Source organism: Sapajus apella, unplaced genomic scaffold (assembly GCF_009761245.1).
Source record: "Sapajus apella isolate SASKATOON/1434 unplaced genomic scaffold, GSC_monkey_1.0 scaffold95, whole genome shotgun sequence".
In the NCBI taxonomy this organism is placed as follows: domain Eukaryota; kingdom Metazoa; phylum Chordata; class Mammalia; order Primates; family Cebidae; genus Sapajus; species Sapajus apella.
Window position 1 is genome coordinate 2,203,995 of NW_022437035.1, and position 26,916 is coordinate 2,230,910.

The 26,916-nt window shown below is 40.7% G+C and overlaps 1 protein-coding gene and 1 long non-coding RNA gene across 3 annotated transcripts in view; one reads left to right on the forward strand and one right to left on the reverse strand.

The window, feature by feature from the left end:
* GRK3 (G protein-coupled receptor kinase 3) overlaps positions 1–26,916 on the forward strand; it is a 150,773-nt gene that overhangs the window by 87,992 nt on the left and 35,865 nt on the right. For both annotated transcript variants that reach the window (XM_032256697.1, XM_032256698.1), the window contains 7 exons: positions 2,216–2,317; positions 4,574–4,648; positions 8,357–8,418; positions 11,558–11,609; positions 13,348–13,439; positions 16,949–17,048; positions 25,220–25,298. In XM_032256697.1, coding sequence (XP_032112588.1) covers positions 2,216–2,317; positions 4,574–4,648; positions 8,357–8,418; positions 11,558–11,609; positions 13,348–13,439; positions 16,949–17,048; positions 25,220–25,298 — 562 coding nt within the window. The remainder of the gene's footprint in view (positions 1–2,215; positions 2,318–4,573; positions 4,649–8,356; positions 8,419–11,557; positions 11,610–13,347; positions 13,440–16,948; positions 17,049–25,219; positions 25,299–26,916) is intronic.
* LOC116535569 lies at positions 7,350–7,557 on the reverse strand. Its single transcript, XR_004262257.1, has 2 exons — positions 7,491–7,557; positions 7,350–7,456 (listed from the first exon to the last, which is right to left on the reverse strand). It is a non-coding gene; the product is annotated as an uncharacterized LOC116535569 (long non-coding RNA).

A 26,916-nucleotide genomic window follows, 5' to 3' on the forward strand; every position in this document is an offset into this window, starting at 1 on the left:
ACTTTTCAAAAGAAGACATACATGAGGTTAACAAATATGAAAAAATGCTTACCATCACAGGTCATTAGAGAAATGCAAATCAAAACCACATTGAGATACCATCTCACGCCAGTTAAAATGGCGATCATTAAAAAATCTGGAGACAACAGATGCTGGAGAGGATGTGGAGAAATAGGAACACTTTTATACTGTTGGTGGGAGTGTAAATTAGCTCAACCATTGTGGAAGACAGTGTGGCAATTCCTCAAGGACTTAGACATAGAAATTCCATTTGACCCAGCAATCCCATTATTGGGTATATACCCAAAGGATTATAAATCATTCTTTTATAAAGACACATGCACACGTATGTTCATTGCAGCACTGTTTACAATAGCAAAGACCTGGAACCAACCCAAATGCCCAATGATGATGGACTAGACAGGGAAAATATGGCACATATACACCTTGGAATACTATGCAGCCATAAAAAAGGATGAGTTCGTGTCCTTTGTAGGGACATGGATGAACCTGGAAACCATCGTTCTCAGCAAACTGACACAAGAACAGAAAATCAAACACTGCATGTTCTCACTGATAGGCGGGTGTTGAACAATGACAACACATGAACACAGGGAGGGGAGCATTACACACTGGGGTCTGTTGGGGTGGACTAGGGAAGGGACAGCAGAGGGTAGGGAGTTGGGGAGGGACAACATGGGGAGAAATGCCAGATATAGGTGATGGGGATGGAGGCAGCAAACCACATTGCCATGTATGTACCTATGCAACAATCCTGCATGTTCTTCACATGTACCCCAGAACCTAAAGTGCAATGAAATATATATAAAAATAAAAAATAAGAAAAAAAAATGATACAATGGACTTTGGGGACTTGGGGGGGAAGGTGGGAAGGGGGTGAGGTATAAAAGGCTACAAATAGGGTACAATGTATGATGCTTGGGTGATGGGCGCACCAAAATCTCACACATCACTGCTAACGAACTTACGTATGTAACCAAATACACCTGTACCCCAATAGCCGATGGAAAAATAAAAATAAATAAAGACAAAAAAGAAATCTTCTTTTCCAAAAGGAAGTCATATGCGATAGTCTTCCTGCCAGCTTCCTATTTCTTTATGTTTTCATTCTCTTCTTGTCTTTTGGATTAAAAGTATTTCCGTGAAGAAACTGGGAACAATTCTGAGGTCCAGGACCTTCTGTTATCAGCTTAGAGCATTGGGAGCCATTTCCACATAAGGCAAATATTTCTGAAGCACATTTTTTATTATTTAGTTTTTTTTTTTTTTTCTTTTTTTTTTTTTGAGGCGGAGTTTCACTCATGTTACCCAGGCTGGAGTGCAATGGCGCGATCTCGGCTCACCGCAACCTCCGCCTCCTGGGTTCAGGCAATTCTCCTGCCTCAGCCTCCTGAGTCGCTGGGATCACAGGCACGCACCACCATGCCCAGCTAATTTTTTGTATTTTTAGTAGAGACGGGGTTTCACCATGTTGACCAGGACGGTCTCGATCTCTTGATCTCGTGATCCACCCGCCTCGGCCTCCCAAAGTGCTGGGATTACATATTTAGTTATTTTTAACACCATCCAGGTTACCTTTCCTGAATGCAGCCAAATACATGATTTGAAATCACCTGTCTGTTAATACTTTTATAATGGACGTGAGGTTCCAACCTGAAAAGCCAGTGCTTTCATCTGTGGGTTAATTCCTTTCTATAAAATACTTATTTGCTTTAGTTGATTTTTGAAACATCTCTTTGCAGGAATCCTGGCAATAAATCTTTTCCCCCTTGTAGTTTTGGAACGCTGCCGTTGAGCGAGAACAATCCCTATCATAGCTCCTAGGACTGAATTACAGCCAAATTGAAATGATCTGTGCTTTGGAGAGGAGAGTTGGCAAGGATGCATGGTCTATGGCTCCTGTGTTGTAAGATATTGTAACCATGGCAGTGGTGTGTTTCCTATATTATGTTTCTACATTTAAGTGATGAGAGTCATCATAGGGAAAAAACCCACTTGTATGTTTCTAGCTGAATTTAAATTATTCCAACGTGATTATTACAACATTAGAAGTAGCTGTTTCCTGTGGAATAGCAGGCTCAGTAATTTGCTTTATCTCTTGTGCAAGTGGTTTCTGCCTGGGCCAGTAATACGTTTTAATAAGGCAGGTTTCCAGGAAGACGTAACCTAACAATGATAACTTTAAAAAACCTAGATAAAAGAATATGAAAAGCTTGATAATGAGGAAGACCGCCTTTGCAGAAGTCGACAAATTTATGATGCCTACATCATGAAGGAACTTCTTTCCTGTACACATGTAAGTATTTCTTCTTATTCCATTACTTTAGTAATGGATGAATATGGGACCATGTTCAGTGTTTCCAGAATGAAAGTAAAACAGTAGAAAGGTGTTTAAAATTGAAAAATGCATGCCCAGAATGGAACCCATTTCTTCTACTTCGTCGTTTGTTTCACGGTAATATTAACACGACATGTGTTGCTCCATGTAAGTTTATTTTATTTCCAAAAGCTGATACTTTCACTGCAAAAACCGATGAAATAAAATTGCTAATTTAGATCAACTGAAGAAACGGTTAGTTACAATTCAAGACATTCTAAAGGAAATTAAGCCTTATTATTTTAAATTGCACTATACTTTAACAATTAAGCTAATCAACTATTGAGAAATATAAATTTTAAATGGTCTCTTTGAACGAATAAGGTGGCTTATACACATTATGTTAATTTTGTTCGTTAATAAATAGCAGTTGAAAGTTGTTTTTTTTTTTTTTTTTGCTTGTACATCAGATAAACAATCTAATTTGGTCATTAGGATAAACCAGGTTCCTAGGAAATTACTCTACCAGGAGTAACTGGAATAATTAGTAATGAAAATTTACCATGTGATGTCTCTACCTTAGGAATGTTTTCCAAAGGGCGGCCTGACGGTCCTGGCCTGCTCTATCCAACGCAGTAGCCACTAGCTGCATGTGGCAATTTACATTTCACTTTAAATTCACTAAAATCACATGAGAGTAAAAGTTTAATACCTCAGTTCTTCATGAGCCACATTTCCAGTGCTCAGTGGTTACATGGGGCTAGTGGCTTTTGTATTGGATGGCACAGATGCACAGCAAACACTCCCATTGTCGCAGAAAGTCCTGCTGGATAGCACTGGTCATGGTGATGGTATATTTTCGTGCTTCTGTATTCACTGTTTATTTACAGTTCTTGCTGACATTTGTGTAACTGTGGCATGCACTGCTCTCTGTTCCTTGGACCCACCTGGCTTGGTGAAGGAATTTCTGGGCTAGGACTAATTATTGCTACTCCATGCCTTGCTGCCTCACTAGGGAAGGACTGAACCCTTGGAGAATGCCAGATGTTCAGTGGGAAAGCCTCCGTAAATTTCGTTTTTATGTAGTTCAGCAATTTAGAGAGTGTTTATCCATATGATGGTATTTTTAAGCCTTTCTTCTTATTGTACATTATTAAAGAAGACACAATTTGAAGTTCTGAGGGGGGAGGATATCATAGTAATTCTTTTATTTTTTTGAGACGGAGTTTCGCTCTTGTTGCCCAGGCTGGAGTGCAATGGTGCCATCTCGGCTCACCACAACCTCTGCCTCCCAGGTTCAAGCGATTCTCTTGCCTCAGCCTCCCTCTGAGTGGCTGGGATTACAGGTGTGCACCACCATGCCTGGCTAATTTTGTATTTTTAGTAGAGATGGGCTTTCTCCATGTTGGTCAAGCTGGTCTCGAACTCTTGACTTCAGGTGATCTACCCGCCTCAGCTTCCCAAAGTGGTGGGATTATAGACATGAGCCATCGTGCCCGGTCATCATTGTAATTTTTATCGGTGGAAGCGCCATTGTTTTTGCCCTGATTCCCCTCTCTGTGGTTACAGTAAGACTTTCCTTAACTTACAGCCTTTTACCGCTATGGCTTGACTTTGGAATCCTGACATGAATTCTTAGATTTTTTTTTTTTTGTGTGTGTATTTTCTCTTGTATAGTGGAAATTTTACATTTTTAGAACCCCATTATCAGTTTGTTGATGGATGTATGCATTTAGGGCCCAAGCAATCCTCCCACTTCAGCCTCCAGAGTAGTTGGGACTACAGGTGCACACCACCATGCCCGGCTCGTTATTTTTATGGAGATGAGGTTCCGCTATCTTACCCAGGCTGATCACGAACTTCTGGGCTCAAGTGATCTGCCTGCCTCGACCTCCCAAAGTGCTGGGATTGCAGGCATGAGCCAGTGCACTCGGCCTGATAATAGGATTCTTTGTACTTTATTATCAGAGTGTCCTTGAACCCTTTTGGAATTGCATAAAGTCAAACCCTGCACTGGTCATTCGTCTGGGCATGTATCTAAGAATTGGATGCCCAGAGGAACAAGCATTTGCTGGGATTGCCTCTAAATACTCAACAGATTTTTAAGGAATGTTAATATAATTACCATAGTTACTGTTTAGTAATTGCCGTGTTCAATTAATCTGTTGTGATATTATATAACATACACAGGTTTGTTACATTTTATTAAAACATGTTATTTTTGACTTTTGATAGCCTTTCTCAAAGCAAGCTGTAGAACATGTGCAAAGTCATTTATCCAAGAAGCAAGTGACATCAACTCTTTTCCAGGTAAGGGAAAATCATTCCGAAATACACAGATAAACTTTGTTTAACACTTGGCCGTGGTGACATTCTTTTTGCATGTGGGAATACACCAGAGGACTTGCTCTGTAAGACTGTGTTCTAATCTGGAGCTTTAATGGAACAATTTGAGTTTACTATTGCTTGTCTTCTCCTTGCAAAGTGCGCTTCTATCAACATGCTTCGTAAAGCCTTTTCTGAAAAAAGGCCACTAGAGCTTTGTGGTAACATTGTGTTCTAGAAATCAGTCAAGATAAGACAGCAGAGAAGAAAGTTTTTTCCCATTTGATCTTCCAGCACCTGTGATGAGCGAAGACTCGGCAAGATTTATTTTGTAGTGCCAGGCTGTTGATACTTGCTGTGATTATCCTGTACAGGAAATACGATTTATTTTCAAGATTCAGGAGCAAATGTTTGAGTGATCTTTGAGTCATGGGAAATTGTATGTTACCTTGGCTGTTTATATCTTGAACACACTACAGTCATATAGGTTTAGATGACAAGACTTGGAAAATCAGATTCACAACTAATCGGTCTATATTTGCCATTCTTTAGATGAAATGGTTTCACTTCCTCCCAAAAGCCTTTTCCAGCCTATGTTTTTTATAGACGTGGCAGTGGTTTACAAGGACAGTCAGATTCTCAAATGAATAAAGTGCTTTTCATGTTTCCGTGAGTTACAAGAAATAGGAAAGAATGTCACTGAGTAATATAGTGCTTTTAATAGATGAAAATAATCACCTCCTCTTTTTCCTGGTCATTTAAAGGGAGGTAAGCTGACTTTGGCATCTGATGGTAGTATTTATAAATGCAAAATGGATTTAATTATTCAGCAGAGCAAATATTGATTTGACAGCGCATTTAGATAGCAACAAATTGGGTGATACCTTTCTATGACAATAATTGATTAGATGGACTTTCATAAATGTCATCATAGCTGTCTGGATGGTCGTGGGTTATAAGCTTGGGTTATAGGCTCCGAAATTCATTGACGTGAGGGTTTGAATCCCAGGGCCATAGCTGGAGGGCCTTGGGTAAGCTTCTACACCTTCCTAACTTCAGTTTTCTCATCTGTAAGGTGGAGATGATGCTGCGCTCTCCCTCAAAGGGAGGTCTTGAGGATTCAGTGAGGAAGGGGCACATGGGTTTCTTTGTACGGGGCCGCCTATCACTGTGCTCCACAAATGTTACCTAGGATCACACGTCTTACAGTCAGAAAGAACCATGTGAATATCTGCTTTTTGTTGTCCTCAGGATATCTGAGTGTCAGAATTTCAGTTTTCATTTGACTCTGTCATGGTACGTAGGCAGCCTTATACTCAATTACGTTTAGCGTTGCTAAACTATACCTCATAATACATGAGTTTTACAAATCTGGTTTTAGTTTCTACTATAACATAAATAACATTGAAAAAAAAATTGTTCCAGTTGAGACATAGAGACCACTAGGATTCTTTTCATACTTTCAAAAGACTTTCATTTAGGAGCGATTTCTTCATATATCTTTAAAAAAACACTTTATTGATTTGTTCATTAAAAAATTAGTGAAAATAATTTTCTGGCTAAATGGATATAGAATGGGTATTATTCTTGTTTCAGAGGTGAAGAAAATATTTTGAAGTTTGTTAAAACAAAGAGTGTATCAGTGCAATTCTGTCTCATGTACCTTTAGAGCATAATGACTAACGTATAAATTGAAGTTACGTGTCTGAATGTTCTGTTCACAAAGAGGTACATTAACCAATAAAGTCAGTTGGAGTTCATAGTAAAACATAAATGTTCTTAAAGTAAATACAGATTCTTTTTATTAAATTTTTTTTGTTGTAAGATTGCCTTTAGAGATAAGTAAGTACATAGGTCCTTTGGTGGCAGGCTTGTGAGGGGCCATGGCTTGTGCTTGGGTGCCTAAGATGCACTGGGTCCTGAGCTCAGCTCTCAGCATGCTTAATCTTGTCAAATTCTCACGACAGCCTTGCAACTTAGATACGACTGTCTCCTTTACAGATTAAGGAAACCGAGGATCGGAGTGGGGAAGGAGTCTGCCCCCGATCCCACTCTCGCACTCTGGCCTTCGTGCTCCTTAGCAAGCCTGTCGTGGTTCCCTCTGTTGAAAAGTGGCCGCGTGGTATATTCTCTGTAGTCTTAGGAATTCCCAGTGACACTCGTCTTTTACTTTATTAGCAGATAGTAGGGATGTTTGATCAAGTATGAAAGAAAAATATTAATTGACACAATAGTTTTTATAAATAGAAAAATCTATGATATGTAAATGTAGCCTTTTCTTAGATCTTTGAACATGTGAACTATTTCGTCTCTTGAACCTCTGGAGGCTTGTTGAGGACTTGGCTAAGAGATGTGTGTTTCCTGGAATCCTAGGATTTCAGAGCTGGAAAGAACTTCAGAGAGAGATAGTTTAGCTTCCTCTTTTGCCACAAAGGGGACAAAGTCCATATGGATTTCGTAACTAGCTCTAGTGCCTTCCCCAGGACAGGGATGGCTCTGCAAGTTGGCATGGACTGGCTCACGCCCCAGCACCAGTTGCCCGCCAGGCTAGCATCCTTTCTGCTTGCAGGAAGCAAGGCTCCCAGAAGGACTGCAGCTGCCTCCCAGCCCATGTTTGCTTCCTGTGGCTTCTGCAGACTTCCTATTCTCGTCGCTTGGTTTGTACTGTTCCGTGATGTAGTCGTTCTTTTTTTTTTTTTTTGTAAACTTTCAGGATGGTCTGTGAAGACATTAAAAAGGTTAAATTTGGATCATTCAATGAGCTGAGGGCGCCTGAATGTTTCCCAAAACTAACTAATTGACTCTGGAAATGTTTCCCAAAACGAACTAACTGACTCTGGGCTGACCCATGACATATTGACACTTTATATTTTTATATTTCTTGATTTTAAAAGTCCATCACATGGAAAAGGAAAGCTGGTGCTGTTGATTCAGTAATGGGTAAAGTGGCATGACGTTAAATAGATGGTAGTTGTTTTCCAAGAGGGGAAGAGCGCTGTGCATGTGAACCAGGAACCTGTAACCCCAGTTTAGCCATGGACCTTCTCAGAGACCTTGGGAGAGCAGCTGCCTGCAGTCCAGGAGCTTTACATGCAAGATGAGGTGTGGGATCGGATCGTCTCTCCCCTGTGGTTATCTCTATGACTCTAAGAGATAGAAAGTCCAGAAATAAAACAGCTAATTAAAAAAAATTTAACTCCATGGATCTGTTAGCTTTGAGTTTAAAAAACTCAATGCAGATGCTTTTACTAGCTTACCAGATGTGCCACATAACTTGTGGGGCTCAGTGCCACGTGAAAATGCAGTTTTCCTCGTACAGAAGTGATTAAGAATTTCAAAATGGCAACAATAGAGCTTTAAACCCAGCACCAGGCTTTTCTGAGTCACGCCTCCCATGAAGAGAGCTCTGCTCATGTAAGATGCGTTTGTGACTTGCCAGAAGTCATATTAGATAGTAGGAATACAGTGGCAAACAAGGCAGACCTCTCTGTCTTCATAGCGTCAAGTGGTGTAGATAAATATTGAGGAATCCATTAGCAAGTGTTGGACAAGCACAGAGAAGGGCAGGTACCAGGCACAATGCCATGGGGAGTGCATAACTGGGAATTTCACTTAACCTGAGTCTCATTGGTTTGTGTTTTTTTGATACATTCTCATTCATTCAGTGTGGAATTTCTTTTTCATCTCTTCTAGCCATACATAGAAGAAATTTGTGAAAGCCTTCGAGGTGACATTTTTCAAAAATTTATGGAAAGGTATGAAACTTGATGCATACATATACAAGTTTTTACTGTGTCTGCGTACCTCATTTTATGCCACAAATGCTGTCCCTAAAATGTGTGTTAATTATTCAGCAAATATTCATTGACTATGTACAGTGTGCCGGGCTTTGTATTAAACTGTTTCCTCAGTGTTTTACATTATAATTTTAGGGTCTGTCTATCTTAACATCCCTTTGATCTTTAATTTCTTAGCTTCAGTATGATCTAAAGTATAAATACACTGAGGAACCTCAATTTTAAAAAAAGTATCTTATTGGGAGACCTTTGCTAATAATACAAACTTGACTGTAGTTTATCCGATCCATTTGCTTGGATTTTGGAATCATGTCTCCCAAAGTAGGACAGGCCTGAACTTGATTCCTTATGTAGTAATAGAATTTAACGACATAGGTCAATGTGTGTTTATGATCGTATACATCATTAGATATCTAATAAATATGCCCCTTGGTTACTCAGACTATAGAACATGTTTATCATATAATATTCTGTAGTTTTTTAAATAGCATGTATAAAAATGTCCAGCCCATACGCTTTTCAGGCACCTACTGGTCAGTTCTTCAGTTTTTTGAGTATGTTTCTGTGACAGTGCACCACTGAAATCGGACCTTGTAAAACAGAACCTGCATTGACGCTGACTTGACTTTATCAGCTTGGTTAATTTCTAGACAATATACATGATGATTACATCTCATGCTGGAGCTCTCGGCAGCTGCTCCGTAATTGCACTTGAAGAACAAACGCTACTTTACTATACTTTCCTTCTCCGTGTACTCACAGAACTAAAGCAATTAAAAAGAAAGTTGTGTTGCAGTTGTCCTGGAGTCCAAGAGATAATTTTATCCTGGAGTAGAGTCAATATGTTGGGAAACTAATATTCATACAAACGACTGCACACTTCTGAGTAGCAGCAGAAACTTTGCCAAAAAGCGCCGGCATCAAACGAAGAGGGTAGGCTGCTGGCTGAGGGCTGAGTGGCAGCCAAGTCCTGGGCCATCTCCGTGGCTGTCGATCATAAAATCTGACCTTTCCCAACTCTTGGGTAAACCCAAGTTTTGTGTGATCCTCAGGAGAGAAGGGAGAGAGGGGGATGGTAATTAAAAGTGGGGAAGAGGTTCTCCCGTGGATATTTTATAGCTTTGCCCCGCATCCTTTCACTTGGAACCAGGCTCACAGACATGGTGATTTTCGCTCATTGAGCCCGTCATTTCATATCCTGTATGAAATCAGTATCATTTCATTTGCACAGTAAATGCAAATGATGCTGTTTGCATCGTTTAAATAAATTATTTTTAAAGTTGATTTGTTAATTTTTATCAAATTAGAAAACAAAATTCATGTCAGGAGATAAGTTTGGAGCTTTGATTTAGAAAAGCACAGGGACCCTATCCATATGGTCATGTAGCCTTTGACCTCATCGGGACTGGGCACATGAAGGGCCTCAAGGAAAAGGCAATGTTTCCATGGCCGCCCTGAGTCTGATAGTAAAGAGGGGGCCATCAGCAATACAGGGCCATGTGCAATCTGTCCCCACCTTCACTGAGGTCCAGGCAGGGCTCCGGGGCTGAGTTCCAGGTGAGGCCGAATTGGAGAGGGCAGTGGAGGCTTTCCGTCTTCTAGTTGAGAGCCATGAGCCTCATTCAGGCAGTGAAGTTCAGTTGCTCAGCGGGACAACACTGAGTCAGGAATCAGAGTTAAAAACACTCATTCTGCCCCACCCTTACCGCTTCCCAGGCATTTCTGTGTCTTTCACCTCTGATCTTCTCTCTGAGATCCTTTTAAGTCATCTGCAAGGGCTCTGGCTGCCTGAAGCCCTTAATTGTCCAGCTCTTTCCTTTGCCACAGTTCCCCGCCCGTCAAAAGCGCCCCACTCAGTAACCAGGCATTGATTGGGAATAGCGCTCAGATAACCCCCATGGAGACAGGACGGAGGGAGCCTAGATACTCAGGGCCATCTGGACTTCCTAAAGCGGAACTTGTTACAGTAAATCCATTCTTAGTGGGCAAAATACGTGGGCACTTCCCTCTTCCTTGTTTGTTAACCCTCCTCAGCTAGTTGTAAAGTATGTCCGATTACCATCCTCCGTCACCAGCTCTAGACTCCAGAATCTCTAAGAAGAGAGAGTGTGAGCTAGCCCAAGAAACCAAGTGCATTTCAAAGACCAGTCATAGATTTATAAATGCAGAGTGCACCCAGATGTGGTTTTGCCTTTTAATTGCACCATGCTTTTAAAAAATAGGTTGAAATAACTCTTAGGAACTCTCAAAATACAATTTTAATTTACTAACTTCATTAGATACGTCAGGAGGCTCAGTGAAAAACTCTTTGTGCGTCATTTTAGTTTCACCGAAAATAAAGATGCTGTTGTAATTGCAACCGTTCCTCTGCTTTTGATTTTTTTTTTTTTTTTGAGACGGAGTCTCACTCTGTCGCCAGGCTGGAGTGCAGTGGTGTGATCGCAGCTCACTGCAACCTCTGCCGCCTGGGTTCAAGCGATTCTCCTGCCTCAGCCTCCCATGCTTTTGATTTTTAATTTGATTATTAGCCTCAGAAATATTTGTTAAAGATCCTTATTTTTGAAAGGTCTGTTGGTCAGGTGTGGTGGCTTGTGCCTGTAGTCCTAGGATTTTGAGAGGCTGAGGCAGCAGCATCTCTCCAGGCCAGGACCTCAAGACCAGCCTGTGCAACATAGCAACACCCAGTATCTACAAAAATAAAAAAGAAGAGCCAAGTGCAATGGTGTGTACCGGTAGTGCTAGCCGCTTGGGAGGCTGAGGTGGGAGGATCACTTGAGCCTAGGAATTGAGGGCTTTAGCGAGCTAGGATTACACCACTGCACTCCAGCCTGGGCAGCAGACGGAGACTTCATCTCAAAAAAAAAAAAAAAAAAGGTTACCATAGCATATGACAACTAAAGAAGAAACATGAAATCTTTCATTTGAATCATGAAATAAAGCCATGAATCCTGTCAAATGCACTGTGAAAAAAGGTTTGAGAACCTTACTTTATTTGAGAAGCAATCCAAGTAATGCCGTTCTAGTCTGTCATACAGTGTTTTGTAAATCCAGTGAATTTAAGATTTAACTTTTTAGTAATTATTTTATTCTCTTTTAGTGACAAGTTCACTAGATTTTGTCAGTGGAAAAACGTTGAATTGAATATCCATGTGAGTATCATCTTTTTCTTTTTTTAAATAAGAACATCCTCTGGCTTAACTTCATGAGAAAATGCTTTTTTCTGGAACATGCTCCCAGAGGGTACACTGCCCAAACAGACGTCTGTCTTACAGCTTTAAATACTGAGCACTCACCCTCCCGTGCTTTGTTATAAACAACTGGAGCTTTAGTTCTTTTTCATATTTACATGAGAATGTGTTTATGTAAGAAAGGATATTTTAAGCAGTAATTGACTCTTTAACAAAAATAGTAGTAAAAATACAAATCTTGTACTTAATATAACTCCTTCATGTCCTTGCCTTCTGCCTTTCTCATAAAGTTCCTTTTCTTTTTCTTATTAGTAGATGTAATAATACAAATTGGGTGTAATAATACAAATGATGACATCTTTTATCATACCAAGGCTTCGTCTTCCTTTTCATCATTTCGAGAGTGATAAAAGCCATCTTCCAGTACAAGCCATGTTCTAACACATCATCTTAGTGTTTCATCTTTAAGTTTTGATTTTCAGTAATTCTTATTGCATCATCCTTAGTGCAGGTTTAAAATGCATACATTTCTTTGCAGCCTCTCTTCTATTTTACATTCTCTCTTCACATAGGCTTGCAATTGCGCAAAACCATCAACTGGAATTTTTTTTTTTTTTTTTTTGGGATTTTTACTTGAATGTATTGTTGGAAGAGGAGTTTTTTTTTTTTTGTTTTTTTTTTTAAATACTTGATCTTCACTAAAAGGCCAATAAATGATCTTTATTTTTTTTTTATTTTTAACCTCCTTTTCTTAGAAGGAAGAAGCAATAACACATACTCTAAAAATTCCTTATATCTGCTCTGGGTCTTTTGTACACTTTTGCCTCAGGAGAGACCCTGTGCCCTTGTGGACTCTGAGAATCAAAACATGAGGCCTATGGCCCAAATGCAGGTTTCTCTATGATATTTTAAGGTTGTTTGGGGGATCCGTTAAAGAATCGCACCTTTAATTTGCCAGGATATGTAAAGTAGTAGGTATTTGCTGTTGCCTTACGGCCTCTCACGTGAAATGTCAGATTCACTCTCTGTCTTTGTACCATTTAACACTATTAAATCTAACGATGAGATGGGGCCTTACTGAGATATTATTGACTGAAGGAAAGTGTTTATGAATACGGCCTCTGTATGCACTTCACTCACATTTAGCCTTGTTTCACGCTCACGTGGCCAGCATGAGTCCTCTCTATTCACTGACGTTGTCAATAACAAATTCACATGGCCTTCATCTGTTGGGTTTCCAGATCATATGGCCTCATTCCTGACATGGACTCTCATTTTTCGACTCTTGACAGTTCGTGGAAGCGTTGGATAGTACCCAAACATTAGGCTTTGGAGTAGCTGAGGCTGCTTTTCATTTTGATTAGACATTTCACATTCACTTGTCCTCAAGGTCTACATACTGTAATCTGGGATTTGTGAGAGTGGAGAAACAGTTCGGTTCAGTCGGTTCCACTCCGCATCTTCCCTGTGCCTCCATTTGGTGCCTCGTGTGCCCGGGAGGTGCAGCTGAGGGAGACTGCTCAAAGTCTTTCACCCCGGGGCATCTCATCCTTCACCTTAAATAATCAGTCCTGAAAAGGGGAGATCCCTAAGTCAGATTGCTATTTTAATTACTGTCTGTGTTTTGCATGAAAAAAATCTTTCTAACACTATAGTTTTATGTAATCTTATGTTTTCATTTTGTGTTTGGATTTCCCAGTTGACCATGAATGAGTTCAGCGTGCATAGGATTATTGGACGAGGAGGATTCGGGGAAGTTTATGGTTGCAGGAAAGCAGACACTGGAAAAATGTAAGCTTTCAGCGCTCATACATTTTACCGGCACCATTAAGATTTTAATATTTGCACTAAAAGAAAATCCCTGTAGAGAAATGTGGAAGCCTATGACATTTCTTTCATAGTCCTTTACCTCCAAAAGAAATAGGCTGTGTTTTGTGAAGCGCGGTGAATGAATAAGCTGGAACCTCCACCTCTTGGGGCCAAATGGGAAGTAAACCATAATCTTATATCCTGTGCCCACCATGGTGTGGGTGTGGGTCCAGGGATCCAGAGGTGAACTAGAAGGGATCCTCGACAACCATGGCATGCTACGTTCAGCCTCCCCATCAGATCATATGACAAAGAGAAACATTCTCTTTTAAATAAAGACTCACCAATGATTAAGCGTAGGCAGTGGTGGCATTTCAGATGCTGGTTTCTTAGATCAGTGGCTGGGGTGGTGGAGAGGAGGCAGCCCTGCCGACAGTGATCACCGATCGTGGGCTCCCTCGCTCACCTTGGTCACTTTTTTCCTGAGAGGTCAGCATTCGGAAACTCAGTGCATCTGAGCTGGGTAGAAGGGTCTTCTGGAAAGTGAGTGGTGCTATTCTTAAGTGCGGGGGGTGGATATACTTTCTTAACAGAAGTAGTTTAAGACATATTTCCGAGAGTGAAAGAGAATGGAAAATTATGATTTGATAGACCCAGAACTACATGTTTGGTTAAGTGCCAGGCGTGTTAGAGCGGCGGGCATGGTGGGGTAATGTAGTGTGTGAGGCTTGGTTATAAAGTAATTGAGTCAGTGGGAGAAGGGGTGCTTGTGGCCCCCTAATTCAGTGTCTGCCTCTGGTCAGCCTCTGCTCAGGCACTTCCTGGGATTGGGAGCTGATGGCTTTGCCAAGTAGTCCTTTCCATTCTGAGACAGGTCCAATGGCTGATACGTTTTTTGGGGACTGAAATTTACCTTTGTTCATTTGTACACACTGGTCGTCTTTCTGCTTTGGGGGCCTGGGCAGGGTGAGTGAAATGCCCGACACTCAGGAGTTTGAAGTCTGGGGTTGTGCCCAGGCAGTGCAGCCTAGGGATCCAGAGTAAGGCTCCTGGCATCACACCTGCTATGTGAAGTTCTTCCTCCACACTTTTTGCCTTGGACAAAGTTGGGGACCTCTCTATGCCTCCATATCCTGATCTATAAAGTAGGAATAATAAAAGTGCCTTGTGAGAAACAAATGAGATTAGACATGGGCAGGCTTTCGGAAGGCTGCTTACTGTGTGGTAAGTACAAGGAAATGAGTGAGTACTGAAACACAGTCCTCTGCAGCCCTGGTCACTTTCTCGTGGAAAGTTCTTTCCCATCCTGTACTGGTACAGTAGACTCTGATCCTAAACAATATACTCTGCCCGTTGCTTGGCACAGTTCACTAATTTCTGCTAGTTTTGCTTCATCATTGTATTTCGAAAATCTAGTCAGACACTTGATGTTATAGAAGAAAATATTATTAACTTATCTCTTTGTACACATTTACTATTTCACATAACTCTCAAAAACAGCCAGTGGGTAGTAAATACTCTTCTATTTTATAGATCAAGTGTAGACACTTCTCAGGAGCCATATAGCTAGAAAGTGGTCAAGTCTTAAGGTCCATGAAGCCTGACTCATATCTGTTCTTGTCACCAGGCTGCCCGTTGCATGTGCACTGGCCCTGTGAGCCCATGGGTGAACCGCCGCATGCACCCCAGGAGCCTGTTTAGATAGCTCTTTCATACCTTCTAAACAGAGGCCCAAGAATGCACTTGCTTCCCAGAGGCCCGAGGCCTGTGGCTATCTTCCTTGGTCTGCAATCGAAAGGTTTTATTAAAAACCACCAGGCGCAGTGGCTCATGCCTGTAATCCCAGATGTTGAGGAGGCTGAAAAAGGAGAATTGCTTGAGGACCGGAGTTCAAGACCAGCTTAGGCAACACGATGAGACTCTCATCTCTAAAAATAATATTTTTTAAATTAACCGGGGGTGATGGCAGGTGCCTATAGTCCCAGCTATGCTCCAGCTACTCTGGAGGCGGAGGTTGGGAAGATTGCTTGAGCCCAGGAGTTTGAGGCCGTCATGAGGTCTGATGTGACCAATGCATGCTAGCCTGGGCGACAGAATGAGACCCCAGCTCTTAAGAAAAAAAGAAAAGAAACTCCACTGTGGTGGAAGAGAGTGGCGATACAGGTAGTGTAAAACATTTTGAAAAGTCTTTTAAATAAAAATAAGGTATTTAAAGAACACATCACTTCATGTGTTTTTAATATGGGATCCCACATGTAAGCAAATTAATGTCTTGTCAATTGATTTGCTCTAAGAAATAGCAAAGTGGATAAAACACCAAATTTGAACACTTATCTTAAACATGATAAATTCTGGTCAACAAGAAAAAAAGTAGATTTTCTATGTCCTATTATACTGAGACAGTGTCCATGCTGCATATCTGGGCCAAAGGAAGTAGTCCGTCAACTGGGAATTTATAATTATACACAAGAACCTTCAGCCTGTGAAACGTGTGAAAACACTTGCAAGCATTCCCTTTTAGCCTTCTGTTGTCCTACCGAAAAAGCTCCCTGTTTTCAATAGGCTATGCCACCTAACTTGTCTATATTTTCTTAATAGGAGGTTTGTTCCAGGTTTTTGAAAATTGCCAATTGGTTCTCTTCAATTGACTTTCATCAATGATAGTAGAAAAATCTCATTGATTCTTTGTATTATTTTAAATGTCATAACTTAAATATCAAAATTAAACATAAATCAGTAAAATAGCATTTTAGGACATGCTGTTTTGAATCCATGCCTTCCCTTTCCATTTCGTTGATCATCACTGTTTTAGATTCTTTTTTTTTTTTTTTTTTTTGAGATGGAGTTTCGCTCTTGTTACCCAGGCTGGAGCGCAATGGCGTGATCTCGGCTCACCGCAACCTCCGCCTCCTGGGTTCAGGCAGTTCTCCTGCCTCAGCCTCCTGAGTAGCTGGGATTACAGACACGCGCCACCATGCCCAGCTCATTTTTTGTAGTTTTAGTAGAGACGGGGTTTCACCATGTTGACCAGGATGGTCTCGATCTCTTGACCTCGTGATCCACCCGCCTCGGCCTCCCAAAGTGCTGGGATTACAGGCTTGAGCCACCGCGCCCGGCTCTGTTTTAGATTCTTAACCTCTGCAAACTCTAATAAAAATTGACCCCTGCTGAATTCATAATTCCTAGCTGCTAAATATATACATATGCCCCCATTATCAGTCATAATTACATGTATTTATATCCACCTACTTTATCATTTATTTAACTGGGACTTCTATCCATCAGATGATACAAATATCTTAGGTATTGCTCGATTTTGTTTCCACAGTACATGCAAAATGAAAATATTACTTGCATGGCGCTTGGGTGCAACTCTGCTTCTTTTACACATGGCCTAAAGGTTTAGAAACTTTCCCCAGTCTGACGTATATTGTTTAAATTAGTCTAGATATATTTATGGCATAGATTTTTCAATAAATGTATATTTCTAGGTATGCAATGAAATGCTTAGATAAGAAGAGGATCAAAATGAAACAAGGAGAAACATTAGCCTTAAATGAAAGAATCATGTTGTCTCTTGTCAGCACAGGAGTAAGTATTCAATTTCCAGCATTTCTTTTGAAAATGTTGTTTGTTTGTTTTATAGTAGGATGATTTATTAAGTTTTCTTCTAGCTGATGACAAGGCCAGCGAGTTCTTGGGCGGGTTGGAATCTGATAGTATCTCTTTATTTGATTTTGTAAGTTAGAAGAACACCAGCAACCTCCATTATGCACACCCACGGCTTCTCCCTTCAGTGCCCATTTGTTTGTCCTTGACTTCCTTCTTTGTAGTGTATGGTAGTGGAGATGGCAGAAGGTAATTATAACAGCAACAGCAAGAAACTCACTGGAATATAGTCAAGAATGGACTGAACAACTGACAAGAGGGACTAGCCTAGCGAGGAAGAGGAAGAGAAAAGTAGCTTCTGTCCTTCAGAAGCAAAGAGAGAGGAAGCGACTTGGATTAGCCACATCTGAATTGTCCTTTTGAGATGATCCCTAATCAGTGTTTCGCTGGAAGGTGACCTTACCTGCCTCTCACTACCTCCTACCCTGTTTATCAGCCTTTCCATTTCCAGCACCATATTTCTACTCATTGGACACTTTCTTTGTGTATTAAGCTAACATTTTTAGCTCAACATGTGTGACACCACTTTTACGCTACGTCTTCTTGATTTGCTAGCTGCCCATTCCGATTTCTTTCATTCATCCATTCATTCATTCATTCATTCAGAGATGGAGTCTTGCTCTGTCACCAGGCTGGAGTGCAGTGGTGCGATTGCGGCTCACTGCAACCTCCACCTCCCGGGTTCAGGCGATTCTACTGCCTCGGCCTCCCGAGTAGCTGGGACTATAGGCGTGCACCATTACACCTGGCTAATTTTTCTATTTTTAGTAGAGACCGGGTTTCACCATGTTGGCCAGGATGGTGTTGATCTCTTGACCTGGTGATCCACCCGCCTTGGCCTGATTTCTTTTTCTGTTATTGGTATTACCCAAGATGAAAACCTCAGCTTTTATTTATCTGTACAGTTGCCAGTGTATGTGAAGACATATCCAAAAAACCCGTCCTCCCAGAACCCTGTTCCTGCCTGTGTGCACTGGCATGGCTGTGACCTGGAGTTCAGAGTGGGCTAGGGAGTCAGGACAGAGAGGGAGAGGCATGGGGTGAGCACGGAGGGGCCAGACTCTGACTGTATAGCCTACATATGAATGAAACTGTACATACTCTAGCCAGGAAGGTTTATATTCAGTGAGAGATGGGAGGGACTTCCAGATCTCATGGCTGGATTCTAAAGAAGGTCTTCACCAAAAGATTGTGAAAGAACCAAATTTTAGTGGCTAATAAAAGAATCCCTTTCAACTGCTGAGCAAGGAACCTGAGACCCAGAGAGGTTAATTTCCTTCCCCAAATGTCTAGACTTTGTGGCCAGTGCCCCTTTTATCATCACTTTATAGGCTGTATGTTTTTCATTTGTCACCTATATTTATTATAGTATGGTTTATATTATTCTATCATTAAGTGTTTCTAGAAGAGGTATTTGCTATTGAACCAAAAGAATAGCATAATGTAGCTAAGTTGTAACAAATGGAAACCCCCTAGCCATAAATCATTTCTAATTATGTGCCCTGACCTCCCATTGTATGGGTATTAAGCATTTCAGGTAAGAGTTGCTTTGGGGGCATGGCCAAGTTTGTAACTGATTGGAATGTAAACCAAGCATCTTGAATACTCTGTGGGAAGCAGTGTGAATGGCACTGGCTTCTAATTTCTATTGGAAATGTCTGTAGCCTAAATTTCAAACATGGATGTGAGTACTGGATGAAGATTTTAAATGGTTATTAAAATACTAATTTTCAATGAGTTATCTCAAAGTTTTGGATAGTTATTCTCAAGAAAGCCTATAGAAAAAAAAATGTTTTGATGTCGGTGGACTGTAAGTACAGTTTTCATGTAGCATTTTTATATTGATTTGTCTAGTCGTTTCTCACTGGTGTAACCCTAAGAGAGTAAATTAAAAAATTAGGGTTATTTTGGGCTACCACTTTAATTTAAAAGAATTATTTGTATTTTATTCAAATATCAAAACTGTATGGTATTTTTAAAATTTATAAATGTGTAATCGAACTAAAATAATTATAGTAAAGTTATTTGGAATTGTTTTTGCTAATGAAGGGATATTTTCTATAGTTTTTAGTAAAATTTAAAATCCCCTCATTAGGTAAAGCTTTGTGATCAGCCTGTATCGGAAGGGTTTCCTGTATTGTGGATATGCAACTGAAATACGTTCACTCACCAGTTTTCCTGGAAGTTTTTTTTTTTTTAATCTCAACTTGAGTATTCTTCCCCATCCCCCGAAATGACAGTAGGAAGTACTGTTCCCGCTTTTCTTCTGTAATTCTTAGATGGAAAAAGGAAATATGCATGTTCCAGAACCAGCAGAAGCGTGTCAGCAGCTGGGAAGAGCAGTCAGCAATTCATCCAGTCAATCATTTAGGTTCCCCAAAGCGTGACTCATTCATTCCCTGAACCACGTTGAGTGTCTAGGTTGAACCAGGTACTCTGCTACCAGCCGAGACTCCCAAAACCTGACTGTGGTCCCGGTTCTTAGTTCTTATAAAGCCGCATGGAAAGGGAAAGGATGATATTATCCAAATGATGATGGAGATGTATGGGCAAGCGGGGCACGTGGCAAGAGCTATGGAAGACAGGCACGTGGTGCTTGGAAAGCCTTTCACATGGTGGAGATGGGGTCAGCGAATGCCCTTCTGAAGTTGGGGGTTACCTGGGGAGAAGCCAGTGCATGTCTGAGCCCACGCACGCGAGGTTGGGGGAATCAGATGAGGGGCTAGGGTCTGCAGTGGTGCGGGGAGTAGGACAAGACAAAGCTGGAGGGAGACATGACGGCCAGGCCAGACCAGGAAGGCCGTCGCAGGCTGATCTTGTGGAGCCTAAATGATCTGACCGTACTTAGAAACCAAGTGTTTTAACTAGAGAGCAACCATAAGGACAGCCTTGCAATTCACAGAGATTGCTCCAACTGCAGTCTGGAGGATTTTCTTAAACGACGACTTCATGGTCCTGTTTCATCACAGTTTTTTAATGGCAAGTTCCTGCAAAATGTAAGCTATTTTGTTGACTTTTGGTAGGACGTCAAAGAAGACAGTTCCTTGCTCAAGAGTTTTACTTAAGGGTCTGCTTCTAAAAATCTACTTATATTTACCACTGACTTGTAATCAAGGCAGGTCCTCTTATCTGTAATTATCCTTGGAACTATATCCTATGATTCATTAAATTGCCACTTATTTTTTCATATTGGTCAGTATTCGGTTGTGTCCTGGACTCCACATGAAACCCATTATAGTGTCTGTTCAGCACCCCAAGAGATGAGGGTTGCAGGCACTGATTTCTGTAGAGATAATCAAATCTGATTCCTTCACCTGCATGCTTTTTTTTTTTTTTTTTTTACATTGAGTCAAAGATAAATATAGCTGGACATTAGTTAAGTGGTGAAAACAGCATTTATTTGGTAATGACTAGACGGTAAGAGAAATAGCAGAGCTCCATTCTGACTTCTGCAGAGGTGACTGGATGTTTTAAAGGGACAGAGGCCGGTGGAGTGCACTGGAGCTGGAGCAGAGTCAAAGAAGTGAAGAATTTTACAATGCAGAAAGTTACGTGTTCTATATGGAACCCATCTGGGTTTGCTAACTGGGACTTATCCAAGCCAGACTCCTACCCTCCTATGGAGGCTGGGAGAGAGGGGCTCTATTTTTGAGTGTTGGCTAGAAAAAAAAAGTAAATTCTTTTTTTTAGATGAAGTCTCTCTCTGTTGCCTAGGCTGGAGCACAGTGGCACGATCTTGGCTCACAGCAACACCCTCCACCTTCCAGATTCAAACAATTCTCTGCCTCAGTCTCCCAAGTAGCTGGGATTACAGGCATCCGCCACCACACCTGGCTAATTTTTGTATTTTTAGTAGAGACAGGTTTCACCATCTTGCCCAGTCTGGTCTTGAACTCCTGACCTCATGACCCACCTGCCTCAGCCTCAAAGTCCTGGGATTACAGATGAGCTACCATGCCTAGCCAGAAACTATGTTAAGCATAATTCAGAGAGAACTCTGGAGAGGGCCAGGAGACTTGGGGTTTGAATCTTGGCTGGCTACCAAATTGCTTTGTGATCTCAAGCAAGTCATTTCCCATTTTGAGGGGGCCTTAATTTCCTTGTCTTTAAAATAGAGGTCAGACCAGGCGATTTATTTTTAAAGAGCCCTCCTACGTGGATAGCCTTGATCAGAGATATAAAATTCATGTTCTTGCCAGATGTGGTGGCTCTCACCAGTAATCTCAGTATTTTGGGAGGCTGAGGCAAGCAAATTGCTTTAGCTCAGGAGTTCGAGACCAGCCTGGGCGACATGGTGAAACCCCATCTCTACTAAAAAAAATAAATACAAAAATTAGCCGGGTATGGTGGTGTGTGCCTGTAGTCCCAGCTACTCGGGAGGCTGAGGCAGGAGAATCGCTTGAACCTGGGAGACAGGTTGCAGTGAGCCGAGATCACACTGCTGCACTCCAGCCCGGGTGACAGAGGGGGACCTTGTCTCAAAAAATATAATGAAAAATAAAAAATAAAGTTCATGTCCCATCTTAATAACATAATATCTTAAGGAGGCTTTATTCTTTTGCTGCTTTCTGAGGGTTATCATTAGAAGGATCATATACAGTCATGTTCAGAAATCCCCTTTGGAAGGGTCCACCTGTCCCTGGGGTGAAGCAGGTGCCGTTGCCAGCTCAAGCTGGGAAAGACCCTGGCTTTACTCAATTCAGGGTCTACCTGCTTCTCTGCTCTGCAGATGAATTGCTCACCAGATCAGGAACAAGAATGTGTGGGGAGTCCCATAAAGGAAGGAGTGTGGTATTTGGAGCAGAACAACCCAGCCATCCTCAGAAGGCTCATAGAGAGGTCAGGTGACATGTAGGTGGGTGGGTTCCAAGCAGGATGGAGCTCGGAACCAACTGGAAAGGCCACAGGGCTTTGATGGTAGAAGGATAGCACCCATTATTTTACTTATTTAGAGCAAAATAAATCTCGAAATCAGTAAATACTAATACCATCTCAACAAAACCCTAAGGAAAACTAACCACAAAATGAATTTTGTGATTCATCTTGGAGTAATTTTCTCTGGAAGATTTATGGAAATTTAATTCAAGTTTATGAATCTTTAGTATAGAAGAATTTTTTTTTTTTTTTTTGAGATGGAGCTTTGCTCCTGTTGCCCAGGCTGGAGTGTAGTGGCATGATCTCAGCTCACCACAACCTCTGCCTCCCAGGGATTCAAGCAATTCCCCTGCCTCAGCCTCCCAAGTCGCTGGGATTACAGGCGCCCACCACCACACCCAGCTAATTTTTTGTGTTTTTAGTAGAGGCAGGATTTTGCCATATTGGCCAGGCTGATCTTGAACTCCTGACCTCAGGCGATCCACCCGCCTTGGCCTCCCAGAGTGCTGGGATTACAGGTGTGTTAACTCAGAATTACCTGTATACCTTAATAGGCTTTACCAATGCAAATTCTGTTGAAATTTGAACATTTTCTTTGGAACTTAGTAAGTTTTTGTGTTGGTTAAAAAAGAGAGGATATAGATCATCTAGGCCATTTTAAAAATGGAATCAGTTTAGTGACAAGTAATACACTGTGTATAAGGAATCTAAGTGGATTTCATAGATAAAATAGATCTAAAGAGAGCTAATAGATCTAGCATAGCACTGATGAGCTTTCATAAGGGAATATACACATCTCTGGCACCCAAGTCAAGAGATGGAAAGTTACCAGTATTCTAGAAATCTCTTTGTGCCTCTCTCAGTCACTAACCTCACGCCCAACTTAGCTACTGTCCAGATTTCTAACAGCGTAATGTAGCTTTGCTAATTGTGTTTGAACTTTATAAATGTGCTCTTTTGTGTCTGGCTTCCCTCACTCCGTGCCACTTATGAGATTCATCCGTGGTGTTGCCCACGGCAGTAACTCCCTCCTGGACCTGTGTGGCAGAGGTCAGAAAGGCCAGGTGTGGCTGGGGCCAAGACTAACTTGTTGGCCTTATTTTGTACAGCCCATGACCTAAGAATGGCTTTTACATTTTTAAAGGATTGTAAAGAAAATTAGCAAAGAAGAATAGATGACAGAGGCTGTATGTGGCCTGCAAGGCCTAAAATATTTACTCTTTAGCCCTTTGCAGAAAACATTTGCTGATCTATGCTCCTATAGTATTCTAGTGTGTAAATATACCAAAGTACACTTAAGTTATCCATTCTATTGTTGGTAGACATTGGGGTTCTTTCCTGACTTGTGTTCTGTTGAATGATGCTGTGTTGTACATTCTTGTACAGGTACCTGGGTGAACATAAGTACAGATTGCTGGTAGGTGTCTACCTGGGAGTGAAATCACTGAGTCAGAGGGTTTGCAAGTGACACTCAGCCTTGGTAGATACCACCAAATGGGTTGCTAAAGTGGTTGCACCATTCACTGCTACACTTCCAACGGCCGTATATGAACATTCTATTCACTCTGTATCTTCCCAACACTCAGTATCATCAGTGTTTTTCATTTTAGCTGTTCTCATGGGTTTTAGGGATAGCATGTTGTAGTTTTAATTTGCATTACTTTGGAGACATCGAGGTTGCGCATCTGCTTGTTAGCTTGTGGGCTATTTGGTATCCCCTTACGTGAAATGGCTATTTTTTTTGTGTGCCTTTTTTTGGGGGTGGTTGGTTGACTTTTTTAAGTTGATTTTTTTAAGTTCTTTATAGATTCTAGATATGAGTCCTTTATGTATTTATTGGCCGCATATATTTTCTCCCATCCTGTGGCTTGTCTTTTTACTCTCTTAATGGTATCCTCTGATGAACAGAAGTTCTTAATTTTATTTTAGTTTAATTTATTAACATTTTTATTGTTACTGCCTTTTATGGCCTAAGAAATCTTTACCTACCCTACGATCATGAAGATACTCTCTTTTGTTTTCTTCTGGAAGCTTTGTCATTTTATCTTTTACACTTAGATCTACATCAGTTGGAAGTGGCTTTAGTGTATGGTGTGAGGTAGGGGTCAAGGTTCATATTTTATTGTACAGATGTTCAGTTGCTCCAGCACCATTGATTGAATAGGCCATCCTTTCCACAGTCCCTGTTGTATCACCTTAATAACAAATCAAGTGACCATTTATGTGTGGGTTGATTTTGGATCCCCTTTTCCATTTCATTGGTTTTCTTGTCTGTCTTTGGGCTAATACCATTGTCTGAATTACTGTTGCTTTCAAATAAGTCTTAATATCTGGTCCTATACATTTTCCAGCTTTGTTTGTATTCAAGAATATTGGAATTTTTCTTGACTGTTTTCATTTACATATATTTTAGAGTCCAGCTTATCAATTTTCATTTCAATTAAGATTGCATGGCATCTATAGATTAATTAGGGGAACATTGAAATCTTTACAATTGAGTTATTAAATCCTTGATCATGATAATAGTTTTCCACTTTCAAAAGATAATTTAATTCCATTTTTATTCTTAGTGTTTCAAAACAACACCACAAATAACATTCCTCCCTCCCTAACCCATGCTATGATTCCATCAACTTCAGAAACAGAGATTGAAATGGGTATTTGAATAGCCAGAACCAAAATGTTGACCAGCAAAAAAGCTGGCAAGATAGTGATATGTTTCTGTATCTAGCATTTTGAAGAGGATCTAATTAGGATAGAGACATGATTGAATCCAAGCAAGAAAGGACCTTCAAGGTCATCTGCTCCAATTATTAATGTTGTGTCTCTATGCATTTTATTATGTAACCAGCTCCATTTTACTGTGACTTTTAAAATTACCATGTAGTTGTCGGTGCTCAATGCATGGGGTAGCGGTTTGGATAAAAACCCACAGCATGTATTGTATATTACAAAATAACAAGAAGAGAGGCTTTTGAAGGTTCTCACCACAAAGAAATGATAAATGTGTGAAGTGATGGCTACACTAACTACCCTGATTAGATCATTATACATCATAGATATGTGTCAAAACATCACACTGTACACCATGAATATGTATAATTGCAACATGGCAATTAAAAAATAATTTTAAAAATATATAGGATGGTATTTGATAATAGATGTGCTTTCTAGGCAGCTTGTGCTCTTCTTATAAACCTTTTTTTTTTCCACTCTAGGACTGTCCTTTCATTGTATGTATGACCTATGCCTTCCATACCCCAGATAAACTCTGCTTCATCCTGGATCTGATGAACGGTAAGCAAAACTTGGAAAGTCTGAATACCTTGAATGACTCTGCCATGATGTTAAATCTTAGCATGCATTAAATCTAGGCATACTGGCAATGTGGGTCTTTCAGGTAATTAGGTTCCCTCTGAAATTTGAAGAAATCTTTTACCTTTAATCTGCAGTGAAAATTCATTTTTAAATTTTGACTGCGATGTCCTTCTGGGCCTCCCAGTCGCTTCCTAAGAAGTTGGATTTTCTAGAAAAGATTTTCATAAAATACTTACAGTGAAACTTGATTTTCTGGAATGCAGCTGGCCTAGATCTTTAATTAGCTATTTCCTGGCCCTCAACTTTTAGGAATGAAATACCTCATAAGAATATAGGCCAAAGATAGAAATGTATTTAAAAACCAACTTTGAAGGACTGACTTTGGGCCAAGTACAGATTTTAGCCCAGTCTTCTGCACCTTCTAAATCTGCAGTACTGTACATTGATCTTTTAAACTGTGGATGATGATTTTGAAAATGCTGGAAAACGTTCAGCTGGAAAAGCAGCTTTCTGATACTAGAAAGTGTCATGGTATATATCTAAAGTATTTTTAGTGATAACTGAAATAAAAAGGCATACAATTCACAACTCACATGCCTAGTTTTTTCTTTTCTTTTTAAGTTCACTTGAAGTTTTATTATGTTTCGAGTGTTTGATTTAAAACCAGATCTACCCCAAAACATGAAGGAATTTCACAGACATAATAATGAGCAAAAGAAGCCAGACACAGCAGCATCTACCCTAGGTGACCCTGCTTATGTGACTGTCAAAACAGACAAAACTAATGGATGGGGAGAAAGGGCTGAAGAGTGACCTTTGTGTGACTGGGGCTGGAGGGTAAGGTCTTGACTGAAAGGGCATAGTGGTGGGGGAGCTTTTGGGAAGCTAGGCATCTTTTCCATCTTGATATGGTATTGGTTATACAGAAATATATGTAGGGAGAGAGAAGTATGCTTGCAAAAGCAAGGGCAATAAAGTTGGACACACCCGCTTGTTTTTATAAATCCATAGAGGCTTTTTCCCTGTGTTTTATAAAATCATTCCCTTACCCTGTTGATGGCATTCTCTGTCTCTGTAATTTGAGGCCATCTGATTATTTCCTTTTTCCAGCAATTTATTATGAAAAATTTCAAGCAGATAGCAACATTGAATTTTCCTGAGGATACCCACTACCTGGATTTTTTTATTTGTTAAAATTTTACTGTATTTGTTTTGCCAAATATTTATCTACATGATGAGTTTTGTTGCTGTTGTCTTTGAGATGGAGTCTCTGTCGCCCAGGCTGGAGTGCATTGGCGCAGTCTTGGCTCACTACAATCTCCGCCTTTCACGTTCAAGTAATTCTCCTGCCTCGGCCTTCCACGTAGCTGGGGTTACGGGTGTGCACCTCTATATCTGGCTAATTTTTGTATTTTTAGTAGACACAGGGTTTCACCATGTTGGCCAGGCTGGTCTCGAACTCCTGACTTCAAGTGATCCACCCACCTTGGTCTCCCAAAGTATTGGGATTACAGGTGTGAGCCACCGTGCCCAGCCTAGTTTTTTGTTTGTTTGTTTGTTTTTTGGGATTTTTTTTTTTTTTTTTGTCTATCCATAG